This window comes from Tetrahymena thermophila (assembly GCF_000189635.1).
Source record: "Tetrahymena thermophila SB210 genomic scaffold scf_8254595, whole genome shotgun sequence".
Lineage (NCBI taxonomy): Eukaryota > Ciliophora > Oligohymenophorea > Hymenostomatida > Tetrahymenidae > Tetrahymena > Tetrahymena thermophila.
Window position 1 is genome coordinate 15,120 of NW_002476366.1, and position 19,745 is coordinate 34,864.

The window sequence follows — 19,745 nt, forward strand, 5'->3', positions numbered from 1 at the left end:
AAATATTTGTATTTTATGTGAATTTTAATGAGGTTTATTATTATTTATAAGCAAAAATGTTTGAAACAATGTCAACACACTATATATAATTTAAAATTTATCAATTTATGAAAATTGTAGTCGTTTAATAAATTATAATATTTATTTATTTGTAATATCTCGAGTAAAAAAATTAAAATGAATTAGTGTATTTAAGAGTAAATAGAAAACTCAAATGTTCAAGCTGTTGTAGAAGCTATTGTGTTTAAAAAATACTCTAGAAGTAGAAGACAAATTTCTTATCTTTCTTAGATAACTATTGGGGAACAGTAAGGTTTTATTATTTTGGAGTAAGAATAAATAGAATAAATTATTTCTGAAAATTTACTGGCAAACCGAATTGAGGTTTATGAATATGAATTGAGCTAATCAATATTTTAAAAAGAACTAAAAAAGTATTTAGCCACAAATGACTCATTAAATAATAATCAGCAAGGCTCAAATGAATAATAAAAGATAAACTAATAAGAACATGAGCTGAATGATTTTGAGCTTGAGAGTAATAAAGTTAATGTATCTTTGTAAAGAGAATAATAAATTTTTAGTGATTTTGAAGGTGAAAATATATGTGATGAGAAAAATATTTTGAATTAAGAAGAGATTTAACTCAGCGAAAATTTATAAGAGAAAGATGCTGCAGAAAATTTAGGGTTTATTGAAGAAAACTATGCTTAAAAAGAATCTAACACAAACAAAGACTAATAAGGTGATTAAGAGTAATTTAATGAATAATATATGCAGGCTGAAGACTTAGTTATAAATATTCAATCTCACTATTAAGAATAAGAGACTGAATAATTCCATGAATAATTGGAAGAATAATCGAAGCATGAATTAACTAACAAAGAATCTAATAATTTTATTGAAGAAAATATCCTAAATGCAAATTTAGTATAAAAAGAAAATGAAAATTTGGAATCAACAAATGAAAATAAGTGCTAAAATGAGTAAGAATAAAACCATTCACAATAAGATAATTAATAATAAATGTAATTGTAATAAAATAATTATGAATAAAAGTAATTTCAATAAGATAATTAAGAATTGATAAATAAGCAAGATTAGCTATGTCAAAATAATATAAATTACCACACTTAATTTTTAAAATAAGATAATTATTAATTTCAACAGCAGCAATAGAATGGATAATAACAAAATTTGTAATATACAATTTAATAAATATTCAATCAAGAAAATGATAGTGATAGTTAATCTTCCTAGCATAATAATAAATCTCCTCAAATTGAAATTAATGCTTAAGAAGCTTAGCTTGATTAAAGCAAGAAACAAAGTCATTAGAATTCAAGTATGAATCTGTCTTAAGGTAAAATGCACGGATAAAATAGTTAAGGAAAAAATTAAAATTTTTAGTTAAGTCAGAGTATTTAATTAGTAAATTTAATAGATGAAACTTCTCAATAATAAGATAGAAAACTAGAATTTGACTCTAAAATTGAAGATGAATCGATTCTATAGTAATAATAATAATAATAAAGCTAATCATAAGCTTTAAGCTAACAAAAAGAAGAAAAGATCATTGAAAACTTTGAACTTAGTGAAGTAAAAAGCGAGGATGTGAATTTATTAATTTAGAGTAAAGACAAATTTTTAGTTTCACAAGCTTAAGATACAAAAACAGAATTAGAAAGCCAGTCATCAGAACTTCTTAATTTAATCAATTAAAAGGAAAAACTACAAAAAAATGCTTAAATTGATAAAAAATTTTCTGAAAAAATTTACTAAAAAAGGTAAGTCAGTCAAATAAAATAAGATAATAAATAAAATAATTTAGACTTAAATAACAACAATAGACGTAATATTTAAAGCACGAATGTAAAAAATTAGCAAAATTCAATCGTTTTAAAAAATGATCAAGAGATTTTTAAGATGCCAACCAAAACACAAAAATCAAGATAATAAAATGAAAATCTATCTCAAAAACAAAAATAGGCAAGTAAAAGCAATCTCTGTTTAATCGAAATTGATTCAGACGATTATATTTGTGTGGATAACAAAAATTATAAAGTACTTTAAAAGCCCAAAGAAGTAACGATACAGCCTTCAATTTCAGAAATAGATTAATTTCATTCTTTAGAGAGCCATGATTTAATTAAAAAAAGTAAAGAACAAATAAAAATAACAAAATAAATTGGAGCTATGAAATATTTGGTTAATGAGTTGAGTAACAAAAATTAATATGGGTAATTTTCTAAAGACAAGGCAGACATTATAATTAACCATAAACTAAATATTCGTGAATAACACTAAGACGAAGTTTATACACAATTCAACATTACCAAATGCTTATATAAAGTTACATGGAAAAAAAGACCTTCTGGAAGAATTCCTCAACCCAGTTATTTCACTTTCAACGAACTATATCAAGTGGCTCCAAGGTTACTTCTAGAATATCTAAAGAAAATGGCAACACTGAAAGTGTGAATTTAAAAATTGTTAAAATAAGTCTAATTTTTTAATTTATTTTCTTTTAAATAATGTTTTTTGATTATTTGAATTTTAAAAATAAAAAAAGATAATAAGAACATAATATTATGCTAAAAATATTTAAGTTTATTTTATTAACCAATCACAGATATATCCTTAAAATTGTTGTTATATTTATATGTTTGTAATGTATTATTTTTAAAATATAATATTCAGAGTTTATTTACAAAAATCTTAATAAGTTAAATTTAAAATAACAAACGCTATCGAAGTTCATTTAATATGCTATAATATTTTTATAATTTACTATTTATTCATTACAACTAATAAAGATAAATATTTTGATTAATCTTATCAAAATTAGAAAAAATAAATATTAAAAAAATATTTTTTATATTAACCAATCAGAATTAATTTAATGATAAGATAACAAGAAATTTATGGAAGTAAATAAATTTGAAAATACTTATGTTTAATAATTATTTTTATTCTTTGATTCATATATATATATAGCAATTTGCTAATTTAAAATACTTGATCGCTAATAATGAGTGATCAAGCAATTTTTGAAGAAAAATTTTTAAAAAATGCTAAAATTAAAAATTTAATAGAAAAATCATAAAAATTGATATAAATTAAAATTATAAATATTATTAATTAAATTCTATTATAAAATTATTTATTTTTAAAAAATTAATATTCAAATACATCAGCCATTCAAAAAAATAGTGATCTCAATTCACTAAATTTTTGAATGGCATTTAGCAATAACTAAAATGAATAACGAACATAAACAATTATATATATTAGTCAATTATTGACTAGCTAATCAATAAATTGAATAATTTAAACTTTAATTCAATTTTAAGTTTTTAATATATCTTTATTATATATTGGAGTCTCAGCTTCAACAATATAATCACCAGTAAAATAAGTGTTTTGAGAAGATGACATGTTATTAGGAGTCAGATCTTTGAGCTCTATTATTATTTTTTAAAATTTTTATGTTAAGTTAAATTAAATAGTTTAATTATTACATATTTAGTTGAGTTTAGGGTTTCTAGAATAGTAAGGCCATTTATTTCTCATCTTCTTAAAAGAATTTTTGCCTTTAAAAATGTTTTACTTTTCATCAGGTTCAGAAGAGATTGTTTAAGTTAATTTGATAGATTTTGGGGATAAATTTATATTTTGTAAATTATTCTAGTTAAAGTGTTTTTGAAGAGATTCTTAAAAATCAAAATTTTGTTGATATCTTATCATCTATCTAATTTTTTATTTTATTTCTCTTACCTTAAAAAGTATTCTTATCTTTTATTTATTTTATATTTTAATATCAAATAATTAAGGATATTTATTATAAATTTTAAATATTATATTTTAAAAGCAATTTCTATCCCTTCTTTCTATAGGTATATTTAATCTTAATAGGCCTAATACTAGAATAAATATATAAATAAGATTAATAACGAAAACTAAAAATATCCAAGCATTTTAATTCTCATAGCCATTTTGATCATTAATTATCTATAAAAAGCACAAATTCAAAGATAAAGTATATATAAATGTAGATATTCTCTATAAATCATTAAAGTATTCTCTAACATATGGTTTAAATTTTATAAGCAAATAAAATTAGAAAAGCAAAATTGTATTCATAGCACCTACCTATCATTTTAAAAATATTATTTAAATAAAAGATTAGAAATATTTATTGAATAATTATTTTGATTTACTTCATAATATATTTATATTATAATTTATACACTGTAAAAGCTTATTTCAAAGTTTTTAAATATAATGAAAATGGAAAAAATTTCAAAAAATTCATATTATTACCAAAAAAATAATTTTTTTTTTTATTTTTATTAAAATAGAAATGTTATATTACCTTAAAATAAATATTTTGTTTAAGTATGATGGATATTAAAATCAATTTCATTTTGCAAAACAATTTCCAAAATTCCCAAAAATAATATTCCTCTTTGTAACCTGCAAATAAGTAAGAATATTTAATTTGTTTAATAATAGATTTTTATTTTTATTTAGTCTGATAAATTTTATAGAAAAGTAATAAAGGAATAAATAAGCCCCATAGTAATATTACTGGAATACTATAATAAAATATAAAAGGTTAGTGCTCATCTTTATCAAAGCATTCAACACTCAAGTCTAAATCTAAATATTTTTTATTTCCTATAGTTATACAGCTAAATGATCTGCTTGCTAGAGTAAAAATCATTGGAAAGAAGTAAAAGTAAATAAATATAACTGCAGTACGTAGGTATTTAAAATAAACATTTATTTTAAATACCAAATAAACAATTCCAATAAGAATATATATTAAAAATATTCCTAATGGTAGACTCAAAGACCATAGTGATTAAAATAACCATAAAGGTTATAATTACGGATACTGCGAAAAAATACAATCGATAGACTTACTAGTTAAGCTAGTAGGATTTCCTGATATCTGTATTGGAAGAGTAAATGAGCTTGGCATTTTGAAAGTAAAAGTACATATTAAAGATAATATTTATAAATGGTCAGTTAATAACTTAGATAAAATTTATGATCTATCTAGCTAACTTACTTTTTTTTTAAAAAAGAAAGAAAGAAAAGATATGATAAAAATAAAAAAAAAAGAAATTATTACAAGTTGAACCTAAATAAATGATATTCAATTTGTTAAGGAAGTAACCAGTAAGTTTAACTTCAAGTTAATTAATAATCCTTCTTAAGATAGTTAAAATATAACAAAATATTATAAAGAAGGTAATCAAATTATAAATTATAATTTAGACTAAGTTTTCTTAACATTAATAGCAATGACCAGGAGTTAAAATTTCAGAATAGTTTGATTCCCATATTTCACCATATGTGTCACAGCTCTCACATAGAGGTCCTTTGTAACCTACATCACAGTTAAACTTTTAAATTTAAGATTAATAAACATAAAAATTCAATTTTTATATAATTGATTAAAAATATATAAAATAAATATTTTTAAACTATAACAAGTTGAATAGATTATATAATCTTTTTAATTAATTTTCAATTTATTAATATATATATATATATATAAGAAAAAATTTAATTTACTTTAGAAGTAGAAAGTTCTGGTTTACAGGATAATGGATTATAACTACAATATTAAATATTGTCTGTTTCATCATTTTCTCTCCAATATCCATTCTATAAATAAATATTTGAACCTATACACCTAAGAGCTGAATCAGGACATAATTTACATTAATTATCATTCTAATTCAGTGAGTATTTTCCATCTGGACAAGATTCACAAGCAATAGAATTGCCATATTTTACAAGTATTTCTCCAACTGAACATTATTCCATAAAAACTTTCGCTTTTAATTCTGCTTACCCTCCTATAACTATAATATGTCCATTTGAATCTTTAATTTATGGAAACACATTACTCACTATATTTAGGGTCATATTGGATATTGGCTTATAAAATATTTAAACATCTAAGCTAAAGCCTCCATCTGTAAATGATTTTGTTTAAAGCTAACCAACACATTATATTTACTAATTTTCTTATTCCCAAGTTACCGAAACACTAATTTATTATATTAAAGATTACACATCATTACTCAATTAACTAAATTCAGTTGAATTAAAATCTAGTAACTTTAATGGATTTTCTTCTTCGTCCAACAACTATACTTTTTTAAAACTTATTTAATTTCCACTCTTAAATTATTTGATTAATATGCTATCATCTTAAATAGTTTTCAAAATTTTAATTGATGCTTCAATGTTATCTAAATCAATATACACTTTCCTTAAAGTAGAACCAAAGTTTTGCCCAAAGATTCTTCCAACATTATCTTTAAAAGTGTTGTTATTGTTAATACTACTTTATAAATCAATAATAAATTATGGAACAATTTGTGTATAGTATATACCACCACCTATCTAAGCTAAATTAGAGGATACCACAGAATTTTACATTATTAAATTACTATTCTGTAAATAAATTGCTCCTCCAGAAGAATAAATTGCTTTATTTGATATTAGCTATATTTAATTTAATTTTAAAATGCCCGTTTATATTGTATTTTATACGAATATAGCTCCTCCATTCAGTGCCAAACATTAATTTAAATAAAATATTGAATTTAATATATTAATAACTTTATTTTCAGCTGCATAAATAATTCCTCCAGGACCATTGCTATTTGTATTGTTTCTAAATTAACTATCTGTTATAGTTACAGTATCACAATTTTAAATTACAAATATAGAAGTATATTAATTTTAGATATTTACCACGTTTTTTATTGTTACATTATCCAAAACTATATTAAAGAGCCCATTTAAAAATATCAAAGGATTGTTATTTGATATTGTGAAATTTATGAATTGTGATTAAGAAATATTAGCATATCCTCCTTTGTTTTGTTAATTTATATTAATCATTGATATTTCATTATCTAATGAATAAATATTGTTAATATAGGAATTAGTGAAGCTTTTTATATCGATTAATTTACTACCAGCTGCTTTTGAAAATGGTTTACTGTTTGTGATATTAAAATAATCTAAATTTATTTATTCTGCTTAAATACTAAAAATAGTTTATGAAACATCATTATAATCTATAGCAATATAAGATAGTTTAGCTGTCTGAGCCTGAATAGAGAAGTTCGTATCGACACAATTGAGTAGTGTTACATTATTTAGCATAAAATTACCACTCATGTATTAAACTGTATTAATATCTTACTCTTCAATTTAAATTACCACAACTTCTGTAGAGTTCTTAACTAAAATGTTCTATATAGATGAGGTAATCGTACTTTGTATATAGTAAACAAAAGAAAATGAATTTTTGTTTAAAAAAGTATTTGTAATCGTAAGATTTTTAATTTATTTTATATCAAAAGTGTTAGTTAAATGAGTGCAATTCTATATGTTAATATTTGATATAGTCACTTATTCGCTATAGAGAATCTAGAAAATTTAATTCAAAGATAGGTCAGAAATATAAACATCATTTATTATTACATTGGTGTTATTACTTAAAACAAATAAAAACTACTTTTGCATCTATATTTCTTTCAAGAATAATTAATCTATTACCACTAAATTACAGTTATAAATAGTAATCTATATATCACTTTGGGGTATGATTTATAACTATTGCAAGTAAATTTTGTTAAAATGTGATAAATTAATTGATTTATATAAGGTTAATGACATGTTAAGCATTTAGAAATTGTTCATCGTCTTATCTTAATTCAAATCAATTTATGTTTATATTATTAGAGACATTTATTTTAAAATTAAATTCTTTATTTATTAAGAAAAGCTAATATTACTTTACCAAAATATTTTGCTCATGTTACTAGAAGATAGCTTTAAGCCAATTTAATGCATTGGTTCAATGCTTTAGAATTCTATTTAAACGTCAATTTATTATAGTGATTATCCATCTTAATATTCTATTTCTATTAATGAGAGTTTCTATTAAGTAGTATTCAAAAATAATGTTCGCTAATCTAGTATTGCTTTTGTGTAAAAATTCTCAGATGTTCTATTTTGTTGTTGAATTTAAATAGAACACAAATTATTTTATGAGAGAGGTAATTATATTTTAGAAACATTATCATAGCTAGACACTATCAAAGAAGCATAAACTTAATTATTTACGTCCTTAATAAGTTAAAAACTTTAAAAAAATAAATTATCTTAATGATACTCATAAACCATTTTATAATTGTTATTATATTACAATTATAATACAGACAATTTTTTTTTTTAAATGACAATAATATAATTATTATAGTTCATACTTATTACATTATTTGCTTCAGATATACCTCTATTTATAGTATAAAACTACTGCTCAAAGCTTATTCTATTATAAATTATGATATCATTAGGGCATATAGAATATACATAATTAGCATCATATGATATAAATGCTTATTTTAAGCAAGGATTCGATATTGAAGTAATAAGTTCTAATGTATAACTAAAAATATTCGTATTTGCTTAATTATTAACAATATATATCATCTATTTAAAAGGATCACATACTATGTTGATGATTTTTTATTCCATTAGAGATTATTATAAAATAACTTAATTACTTACTAAATCAACAATAGAAATAATATAGCCAAAGCTATTTTATTAAAGAACGAATATATTTTTTATAAACTATCCTTCTTATATTTAATCCATAGTATTAATTCTATTATAGTTTTTAAACAAAGTTTTAGAAATATTATTTTCAAATTAACTAATTTATAATTTAAAAATTTATTTTATTTAACCTAAATTAAGTAATTAAATTATATTAATTATATTTTTTTGAATGTTATAAACTTAAATGGTATTAATAAATGCTGTAACTATAAATTAACTGCAAATAAAGGATTAAGATGTGTCAAACTCCTATAAACTTGTTAAAAAAACCTCACCTTACAAATAATTTTATAAGTTAATAGCATATAATCTGAAGTTTTAAAAGTAAAGCAAAAACACTTAATTTGATATACTATCAAAAAAGTAGTTATCAGGTGTATCTTATAATCTAATTTAAAATATTTATGTTAAAGAATTTGTTTCTAAGTTAACTTAAATAAGTCTTAATTAATTATATGTAATGTATATGAATTCATTTTCAGATACTAATATTGGTTCTGTGAAATATGGATAAAGATTTTATTAAAAGGGCTCTATAATCAAACTATCAACAATTTATGCATTTTTAAATAAATTCAAAGAGAGATTAGATAAGCTATAATACACTTAGTATTCGTCATTTATGTTTATATTTTAGATTCTTTAATATTACAATAAGTTAATTTCGCTTGCATATAGTATTTCTGTTAGATCAAAACTAATAAACGCAGTACTTGTTTACACTTTCAATATCGAAATTTGTGAATTAATAAATATGTTTAAAATATTTGTCTAATCATATTATTGTAAAGATAAAGTTTCAATTAGCTACATTTCTGGAAATTTTAGAGCATAAATAAACTTGTATGAATATAAGAAGATTACCAATTTATTTTATTCCATCTAGATTCCCTAAGTATCTTTGATAAGTGTATTGAAAGTTGTGACATTTCTATATAGATAGTTGCATAAGTATATAATAGGAGTTGAGTCAACTACAATTAAGCTAGCTTACTCCTAAAAATAATAGTTAGCTCCTTACAAAAAAGAATTTACTGTATAGTAAGTAAATAAAATTTGATCTCCAGGAACATTAATAATATTTATTTATTTTGTCACACCAGTAACTCCAATTAGTATTTCGTTCTAAAAATCATAATAAATATTTGTATTATTTTATATGTAATCAAATAAACCATTTTGACTTGTATAATTATTTTTTTGAAAATAACTCAGTCCTTATTTTATGAAGCATATAAATAGCTAGTCTTTGATGCTTATTAGTGGGATATCTTAGGAATAGTTTATATTTTATGAGAACAATTAGTAAAACTATATAAAAAAAATAATTAATATTGATAGAATTATTAAAAATAGTATTAATAAATATTTTATATAAATTATTCAATTACTTGTTGAAAATATTATATGTTTTAACCAGAAATTAAGTCTAAAGTTTTTACAATAGGAGAGTAAATAATTAATAGGTTTTCAGCGCATACTAAATTAAATTTAAGTTTAAACGTTATATATATTTTAAGAGCCATAAAGCTTGTATCTACTTGCAATTAAACCCCTGTTAGCACCTATTAGTTTAATTATAAATTAAAATTAAAACATATTTATAAATTAAACTTAATTACTTGAATGATGAATAAATTTTAGTTTTAAGTTTTAGCAACTATGATTTATTGCTGCATGCAATATTAATACTCTGTAATATTCGATTCTAACTAAGCAATTATTTTATTTTATTAATTTATTTTTGGATTAAATAAATTCATATTTTGTCCTTGCGCATATATAAAACTATTTTGATCCCAATCTAATATTTTTATTGGTAGAATTAAATCGCCTAAAATTATGTTTTGATTTCCTACAATTAACTATTTATTTTTTATTATATCACAAATTTAGACACATTTGCAACTACTGTCATATAAGGCTATTAGATTTTTTCCATTTTTGAAATAAAAATCTTAAATAATTTAACTTGAAGTAAAATTAAGAGCATTAAAAGGTATGTTAAACAAATTTTTGTGCCAATAAACTCCATTTTATGATGAAAATATATGAAATTATGTATCATCCATTTGTATTTAGCCAATTAAACTATTATCTTCTTATTAGGTTTTGATGATAATCATATTATTAATATCAATTATATTTCCAGATTTTTTTACATAAGTAATGCTTAATTAGTAAAAATTATATGTCACATAAAGTGAATAAGTAACAGCTTCTATAATCTAAAATTATCTAAGTTCCATGTCAAATTTATAAAAGTTTTAAGAATCAAAGTAAAATACAAATCTATCATTTTAAAAAATACTTGTAGCGTAGATTTAAGAAGTTGGATATTATATCCCAAGATTTAATCCAGTTAAGCTTTGTAAATCATATGAATATACGAATATTGTTCCATAGTAAAACATAAATATTTCTTTTGTTTTTTAATATGCAGTTGTAGGACTAGTAGGGAGTAGTTATAACTAAGTTGGTTGCATAATAAAATTTTATTGATTTAAAGAGAAAGGCCTACAAAATTATTAGTTATTTTAATTACATAAATAAATTATTTCCTTGTTAATAATGAGGGGATAGTTTGAATTAGTGCCTATAGTCCAAAAGAAAGTGTATGTACTTTACTTAAAATTAAATATTTGAGTTTTTTAAATTGTAGATAAATCTAATTTAATCAAGATTACTTCTTATTAACTATTAAATGATTGGAAAATTAGATAATCATCATTGATTATTACAAATTTTGAAAAATTTAAATTATCCTTCTTATTATCTATAAGCTATAATGAGTTATCTAAATTATAAATTTAAGGAACATTTTTAACTATTAAAATATTTCTTTTTTAAATATAAAAGAACTTATAATTTTAATTAATATAAGTATAGTTATATGACAAAATTTATTTTTGCTGAATTATGTCAATAACGTAATGGTATATTACTATATTTATTTATTATTAAAGTATAATATATTTATTATTAAAGTATAATATATTTATTATTAAGTTACTAAATAAATTGATAAGTTCCTTATGAAGTGTTTCCATTTTGCTAAAGTTTTAAAATTTGAGTGTTAATTTGAGGGGCTCTTTGATATCCTTAAGCTGATTCTTAAATCATAGCAAATCCAATAGTTTAATTTACAAATCTTTACTCACCATCAAAAATATAAATCTATTATTAGCTATTAGTAACATCTGACATAGTTACAGCTAATTGAATTTAATTCATTTGAATTGAGTTAAATATATAAAGGGTTTTAAATTGATATGGTGCTAAGTACTTCATTTAATATGTATAATCAGTTAGATTATACCTAAATCTAATAAATTATTAATAAGGAGAAAAAGTAGATAAGACTTGGGATACAAAAAAATCTATAGTATTTTGATCATTCATAATTTTTACACTATTAATTATTGATGACTAAGTAACAAAAGCATAATTCAATTAGAATTAAGATAAAATATTTTCTTATTATCTTTCATTTTAAATAATTAAAAAATTTGTTATATTTATTATTTAAAGAGTTTCAGAAAATATAAATGCTATAGTAGAATTTGTGTCTCTATCTTCAAATAGTTAAAATGAGTTTAGTTATGTTGATGTTATATTCATTGTTTAAATTATTTATTCTGATTATTTATTTAGCATCAATATTTCTAAGTTGAAATGGTCTTAATTCTTTTAAATAATAGAATTTAGCAATTCTGAATAATAAGCTAATTACTTGGTTGATGAAAATTATTTTATTATTTAAACCATGCTTATCAGATCTTATTTTATAATAATTTTTGATATTTAATAAGTATTATTGGTTGAAATAGAAAATAAAATCTGATAATCATTTTATTATTTAATATTTTTAAATTTTTAATTATCCAAATTTTGTTAATGAATTTTATTAAATTTAAAAGATCTATTTGAGTCCAAAATTGCCATCTATTTTTAAAAAAATCTAATTAAAAAATAATTATTTTAAAATTTTTGTAAAAAATTACTTGAAATACACCTAAATCTGTCTGCATGAGATAACTTGTAAATGTATCATTTTAAATTTAAGAAAAAAACATGAATGTAAAAAATCCAAATTATTATTGGTTTATCTATCTATTTATTGCATCATACCATATAATAGTATCACCTTAGTACAAACTTAAAAAAACAATTTAGTTTTTTTAATCTATATATTAAACTGAGTAATCGAGATTTGTATCATTCAATTGAAAAACTACTTCTTGTGTTTTAAAATTAACAACAATTAACTAGCTCCCTGCAGAACATCCCCCTTAATCTCCAACTATAAAACTTTTTCTCTAAATTTCTTATCCATTTACAACATATAAATCATTGAAATTTTCTAAATTTTACAAGACTTACACATTTATTATGTTCCAATTTTAGTCTACTAAAGCAAAAGTACAACCATTTCCCACTACTAAATATTAGTTTTAATTTATTTATTAGATTTATAATACTCTTTCTTCAAAAGAGAGTCTCTTACTTTCTTGAATTGATATGCAATTTATGGTCTCTTCACAAGTTTAAGCCTCCATATTTTAGTAAAATGTTGGTTAGCATTCTTTTTAACATTTTTCAAGATTTGATGTTCCCTAAATAAAGCCATTCAAATATGAGCAAACATTATCCATTAGTATACACTAATTATTAATTTAATCAAGCTTTAAATTTTAATCGCATTCAACGCATTTTTAATTTTCATCGCATTAAACACATCCAAAAACTTAGCATTTTACACACTCGTTGTTTTCATTTTAAAACTCATTGATTTAGCATTTTTGAACGCAAGCTGAATCATCATTAGAGCTTTTAAATAAATTCTACTTACAGGTTATGCAGGAAGATGGTTCTGTATTAAAGCAGGTCTAACACTCATTAGAGCATTATAAGCATGATTAAGTAACCATAGAATATATTTGATTTTATTTGCATTAAAATGAAATACAAAATTTAACTAGAATCAAAATATAAGTTATTTTTAATGGATTCATTTTTGAGTTTATCAGTTTTTTTAATTTATTTGACAATAAGGTTTTTTAAATGATCTTTTAACATAAAAATTTAATTATATAATTTTCAATATTTAAATAATAAAGCTTGAAAGAAAATATGATGAATCAATATTTTTGTAAATTTCATTTAATAATATTTTTCTTCACCCATAAAAATCATAAATAGATTAATTATTTGTAATCAATAACAATAACTTTCATTCATTTTTGAATGAAAATTTTGATCATTTTTGAGTTTACCTGTTTTTTTAAACTGATAAGAAAATCATATTTTTTAATCTAAAAATCTAATTAAATAAATTTCAATTCTTAAATAATCAAAGTTTTAAGAAAATAGGATAACAAAACATTTTTTAAATTTCCTTTACTTTTTATATAGTTATTTAAATAATATTTTTCTTCACACAAAAATTTATAAATAGGTATTTATTAGTAATCATTAACATAAAATTTCATTTATTTTTTTTTAAACTGATTAGACAATAAGGTTTTTTTAATTTAAAAATCTAATTAAATTTGAAAGTAAATAGGAAGAAACAACATTTTTCAAATTTCCTAAGCATTTTTTATAACTATTTAAATAGTATTTTTCTTCACAAATAAAAATCGTAAATAGATTATTTATTAGTAATCAATAACAAAAAACTCCATTCATTTTTGAATGAAAATGTTGATCTTGTTTTATTAAACTAATTAGACAATAAAGTTTTTTTAGTTTAAAAATCTAATCAAAGTTGAAAGAAAAAGGATGACTCAACATTTTTTAAATTTCCTATGCGTTTTATATAATTATTTAAATAATGTTTTTCTTCACCCATAAAAATCATAAATTGATTACTTATTAGTAATATAACAAAAAATTACACTCATTTTTGAATGAAAATTTTGATCTTGTTTTTTTAAACTGATTAGTCGATAAGGTTTTTTTATCTAAAAATCCAATTAAATAACTCAATCAATATTTAAATAATCAATTTTGAAAGAAAATAAGATGAAGCAACTTTTTTAAATTTCCTTTACTTTTTATATAGTTATTTAAAAAATATTTTTCTTCAGACATAAAAATAAATCGTAAATAGATTATTTATTAGTAATCAATAACAGAAATAAATGAGTCCTAGCTGTGAGCCCCTAATTTTTTTTATATTAGATAATAATAAATTATACATAAATTTTAAAAAGATAAAAATTCATTAATTATTATATTACAAACTTAGTGCAAGAAATTAAATCAAAAAATAAAAAGAAAGAGTAGAGTGTATTAACTTTTGAATTTCAATAAAATATTATTATTTTTTAATGAATAAATTTAAATAGATTGAATTATATATTTTAGATGTTAATATTATTTAAAATGAGTTAAATTGCGTTTAATAACTTTATTTTTTTGATTTTAAAAAGTGCATAGAACTATAGATTTTTGTTAAATTATTAAATTATTCTTGAGTAAATGGTTTAGACTTAACTAATAAATAAAACTAGATCAACAACACAAGATTCAAAATACTTACCTATAGCATTATAAAAATTATTTTTAAATAAAAAAAGTAATAGGAAAATATATAAAACTATGGGATGGATAGATAGTATTATTTATTTTAATTTTAAATGATAAAAAATATTTTTTTATTTTTTATCTTGATTCCAAGGTTAACTAACGAATTTGCTTGATTTAAAAATAAATTACTGTATATTCTCATTAATTAAGGACTTTTTTGAGTGGTATTTAAAAAATGTTTATATTAAATAAAGTTTGTGTTTATTTGCAATTAAACCCCTGTTAGTATCTATTAGTTTAATTATAATTTAAAATATATTTTATAAATTAAAATTAATTACTTGAATGATGAATAAATTTTAGTTTTAAGTTATTTATTATTATATAAAATATTAATACTCTGTAATATTCGATTCTAACTTAGCGATTAATTTATTTTTTGGATTGAATAAATTCATATTTGGTCCTTGCACATATATAAAACTATTTTTATCCCCTTTTGTTTTGTAATATGTAGCTGCTGTAGGATTAGCAGAGGGAATAGTTATAATTCAGCTGGTTCCATAATAAAATTGTATTAATTTAAAGAGAAAGGTCGACAAAATTATTAGTAAATTTAATCGCTCACAGAAATAAATAATATTAATAATGAGGGGATAGATTGAATTAATGTCTATAATCCAAAATAAAGTGTATGTACTTTATTAAAAATTAGATATTTGAGTTTTTTAAATTGTAGATAAATCTAATTTAATCAAGATTGCTTCTTATTAATCATTATAAGATTGATAAATTAGATAGTCATCATTGATTATTGCAAGATTGAAAAAATTTAAATTATCCTAATCATTATTTATAAGCTTTACTGAGTTATCTAAATTATAAATTTAATGAACATTTTTAACTATTAAAATATTTCTAATTTAAATATAAATGGAACTATATAAATAATAATCAATATAAGTATAATTATATGACAAAATTTATTTTTATTGAATTATGTCAATAATATTTTTTAAGTATTTATATTGTGTTGATTAAAAAATTATTAAAAGATTCTTTTTTCTTAAAATGTTAAAAAAGATTTTATAAAAAGGATATTATAATAATATCTTCAATAATTATTTTACAACTAAAAGTTTCATTTAGCAAGTAAATAAATAAATTTTGACAGGGATTTTAATAAAAATCTTACCAAAAATTTGTATTTAGATGATAATGAATGATAATAAATATTAGAAATACATTTAGAAATATTGAAAATTAAAATGAATATTTATGTGGTAAAAAATTGAGCAATTTATTATAATTTGAATTAAAAGTACTTAATTTGTGATTAAAATATGATGATAAAATAGATAATTATAAATTAAAGGATTAATAGACAGTTATGGAGAGTAATTAAGATATGAACAGATGGATGCATTTAATTATATTATTTTTTAATAAAATTATTAAAAAAGTAATTTATTTATTTTTTTATTGTTGATCAAATGTTTGTAAGTGATTTACAGAAATTGCTGTATGAAAGATAGTTGTTATTCATGATTCTGTTGTTTTCGTTTTAAAATGGAGATTAGTCTTACTTTTTACAGTTTTATTAATTTTGGTTTAAGTACTAGAGAGAACTCGCTATTGATTGACTATGTCTGTGTTTGAAGTTTTTTTTATTTTTATATTTATCTAGACTGTAATGTGATTAATAGATATTCTTTAAGCTTTTATCTGCTTAATTATTTTTATGGCTAGGAGTGTTATAAATATTTATTTCATCTTTTATTCTTTTAACAGGTGAGTTTTAACAAGATTTAGTTGTAGATTCTGAGTTAATGTACTTTTCAGCTTCTTCTTTTACTTTAAATTACTTTAGAATTCTTCTTTACTAGATAATATTAGCTGTAAATGCGTCAGAGCTTTCAAAAAATTAATTATTTTCATTTTGCTAATTCTTCTTAGGCTCTCTTACAGAGTATTGGCGCATCTTTTTTATTGGTGACATATCTTCAAACACATGCTTACCAGGTGTTTCTTATAACTAGTATGTGTTTTAATTTTGTAAATTTATCGCTTATGAATTAAATTTATCTTTTGCAATTGTATTACTCATTCTGATTAATGGTTCTACTCTCTTAACTTCATCCTCAAAATTTTAGGAAATGTAATTTTCTCCCTATGACTATTTGCTATATCTAGAACTAAGGTATCTTTTTAGTAGCTAATTTTAGGTTATCTTGCTATTTAATTAAGCAGCTTTTTATTTTTAGTTTCCACTTTAAGGAGAAGAATAATTTTACTATGAATTCTAGGCCTTAGGATAATAACTTTCTCTGCAAGCGTTTGCAATAATTTACTTGTCTTCAATAGAATCAATAGATGGACTTGCTTGTTAAAAATGGACTCTCGGAGGCACTATTTCATTCAAATCCATTTCAATACTATTTTATCTGCTCTTAAGACAAGTAATATTAACATTAGAACCTGTCTTATTTGATATCTGATTATATAGTGCTGATATTTTATTTTCAAATCCACTATTATATAATAAGCTAGTATTAGTAGAACCTGATTAATTTCCGCTCATACTATTACAGTATAATTAAGTTTGCTATCTCTTCAAGTTCTAAATACTTTCTTCAATTATCGATGAGTGCTTTTTAGACAGTCTTTGTAATGTTGATCTTTTGAATGGTGATCTTGAATTATTGTTGCTTTTAGAATGAATCAAAGTAGTAGTTGTGTTGTTATCAACTGTTTGGTCATTCGCGCTAGTTGAAGCTGTAATTTAATTACTTTGGTAGTTTAGAGGAATCTTCATACCTTTCTATCTGCACATATTAACAATATGTTTTAAGTGAGATGATAGTGTTTCTTAATATTAATTGTTTATTTTCTCCCCATAATTTTTTATTTCATTCATAATTTCTTCATTGAATAGCGATTTCATCGTCTCATAGCTTATTGCAAATATTTTTGTAGGATTAATTTAACTCCTAGCTGTGAATTATCTAAGAGATCTATTAGCTGCTAGAAATTCTGTACCGAAGATTTCATTTGAGTTTATGGTATCTATCAGGATTTATTGCTTGAGTCTTTTAGCTGATATTTCTACTTATCCCTCTACAAGCACATAGAGGAACTATGAAGTATCAAAATTTTCATGATAAATCGATTGATTTTTTGTAAAGCACATCTCGTTTACACCTCTCATTACCTTTTATAGAATATCTCTTTCAAAAGCTACACTTTAAAAATACTTGCTGAGAATACAAAATAGCTTTGTCTGGATTTAAGCATTCTTTTTGAATATTTCACGTTAGTCTTGCTGATTTAAAACAAGAGCTTAAACTGCGTTAAGAGCAACTATTTGATAATTAGAAGAGCTTTTGCTGCGCTCAAAGTGATCAGTAAGCGGTCCCACACAAACTCCACTCTTTATAATTTGGGTTTACTTATAAAGACACTCGTTATCTATATTAAAATTAATTTAATGTCTCTGAATATCCTTAGATAGCAGTTTCACTTATTCGTGTTTGTAGTAGAAATTAAAAACTTTCTCTGCCTTTAAATATTCTTCTTCAAGCTTGACTTTCTCATTTTCATCTTTAGTTTCTTCTATTTTTCTCTTTATTTTTGAAATTTGTTATCTCCAATAATGTTCCTGCTTGATTTCTCTATCATTCCTCTCCTCAAAGAGACCGACTTCGCCCTTCAAGATGAATATGATATCTTCTTGTGACTAGTCGGTTAGATATTCACCCTACTTATATGTCTTGAAAAAAACCTTAGCAGCAGCAAGTTCAATTAATTCATTCTCTGTCTAAACATTTTGATCTTTAAAGTAATTGAATTAGCGCAAGACATAAACCAAGTCCTAGCATGGAGGCACAAATTCTTAGTGCTTATTATCTTTCAGTTTTTGCAATAGATTGGAAGGAAAATCAAAGATTTTATTTTAAAAGACAATCATCTCATTTGAAGATGTCTGACAAAGAGAGTTTAACATTTTAAAAAATTTGATATGAATATATCAAGTTTATTTAGCTAATTATTTATTATCAAAAATTAATTGTTTATACTAAGATAACTAAATACTTTTTTTTCAATTTTTTAATCAATCAAAGTATCCATCTATTTGAATTACACTCACTAAATTTAACTAACACTGATTTATTATTAACTCAAATTATAAAAATATTATTTATGATCAAAAGATTTACTTTATTTCAGTAATTATTTCTTAGTGTTGAACTTAGTTTATTTTTACAGTCTATCAAAATAACCCAAAAAAATTACATCATATCAAAATATCTATCTTTATATATGATAACTAACTAAATAAATATTGAATAACTTTTATTTTACCCATGTTGTTTTAATTAATTGATTATAATCAAAATTCTTTTCTGAAAAGTAATAGCTATCCAAATATTATTCTCAAAATCAGTATTTTTCCATTCTAATTTGGTTATCACACAATACTTTTTCACACAATTTTAATATTTTTGTTTACTCGTTTCAAAAAAAACCTGAATTTTTTTTATATTAAC

General features: G+C 21.5%; 6 protein-coding genes across 6 annotated transcripts; 1 reads left to right on the plus strand and 5 right to left on the minus strand. All coding sequences in view use genetic code 6, as the record gives it.

Annotated features, from left to right (window-relative positions):
* Positions 1-129: 129 nt before the first annotated feature.
* On the plus strand, positions 130-2,481 carry TTHERM_00998830 (hypothetical protein; the record flags this gene model as incomplete). The annotated part of the gene is made up of 1 exon (XM_001030894.2): positions 130-2,481. The coding sequence occupies exon 1, from the start codon at positions 178-180 to the stop codon at positions 2,479-2,481; it is 2,304 nt and encodes a 767-aa protein (XP_001030894.1). The 5' UTR covers positions 130-177.
* An 861-nt stretch (positions 2,482-3,342) lies between these two features.
* Positions 3,343-4,144, minus strand: TTHERM_00998840 (transmembrane protein, putative; the record flags this gene model as incomplete). The annotated part of the gene is made up of 2 exons (XM_001030895.2): positions 3,522-4,144; positions 3,343-3,464 (listed from the first exon to the last, which is right to left on the minus strand). Exons 1-2 carry the CDS (start codon positions 4,141-4,143, stop codon positions 3,343-3,345), a joined length of 744 nt encoding a protein of 247 aa, XP_001030895.2. The 5' UTR covers position 4,144.
* An 886-nt stretch (positions 4,145-5,030) lies between these two features.
* Positions 5,031-7,212, minus strand: TTHERM_00998860 (transmembrane protein, putative; the record flags this gene model as incomplete). Its single annotated transcript, XM_001030897.2, has 2 exons — positions 5,031-5,414; positions 5,587-7,212. 2 exons carry the CDS (start codon positions 7,210-7,212, stop codon positions 5,031-5,033), a joined length of 2,010 nt encoding a protein of 669 aa, XP_001030897.2.
* Positions 7,213-8,119: 907 nt separating this feature from the next.
* Positions 8,120-8,700, minus strand: TTHERM_000998861 (hypothetical protein; the record flags this gene model as incomplete). The annotated part of the gene is made up of 3 exons (XM_012798240.1): positions 8,120-8,166; positions 8,307-8,477; positions 8,607-8,700. The coding sequence occupies 3 exons, from the start codon at positions 8,698-8,700 to the stop codon at positions 8,120-8,122; spliced, it is 312 nt and encodes a 103-aa protein (XP_012653694.1).
* A 2,886-nt stretch (positions 8,701-11,586) lies between these two features.
* TTHERM_00998870 (zinc finger protein) lies at positions 11,587-13,718 on the minus strand (the record flags this gene model as incomplete). Its single annotated transcript, XM_001030898.2, has 4 exons — positions 13,172-13,718; positions 12,812-13,105; positions 11,678-11,879; positions 11,587-11,608 (listed from the first exon to the last, which is right to left on the minus strand). Exons 1-4 carry the CDS (start codon positions 13,677-13,679, stop codon positions 11,587-11,589), a joined length of 1,026 nt encoding a protein of 341 aa, XP_001030898.2. The 5' UTR covers positions 13,680-13,718.
* A 2,969-nt stretch (positions 13,719-16,687) lies between these two features.
* Positions 16,688-19,165, minus strand: TTHERM_00998880 (cyclic nucleotide-binding domain protein; the record flags this gene model as incomplete). Its single annotated transcript, XM_001030899.2, has 1 exon — positions 16,688-19,165. The coding sequence occupies one exon, from the start codon at positions 19,163-19,165 to the stop codon at positions 16,688-16,690; it is 2,478 nt and encodes an 825-aa protein (XP_001030899.2).
* Positions 19,166-19,745: the final 580 nt, after the last annotated feature.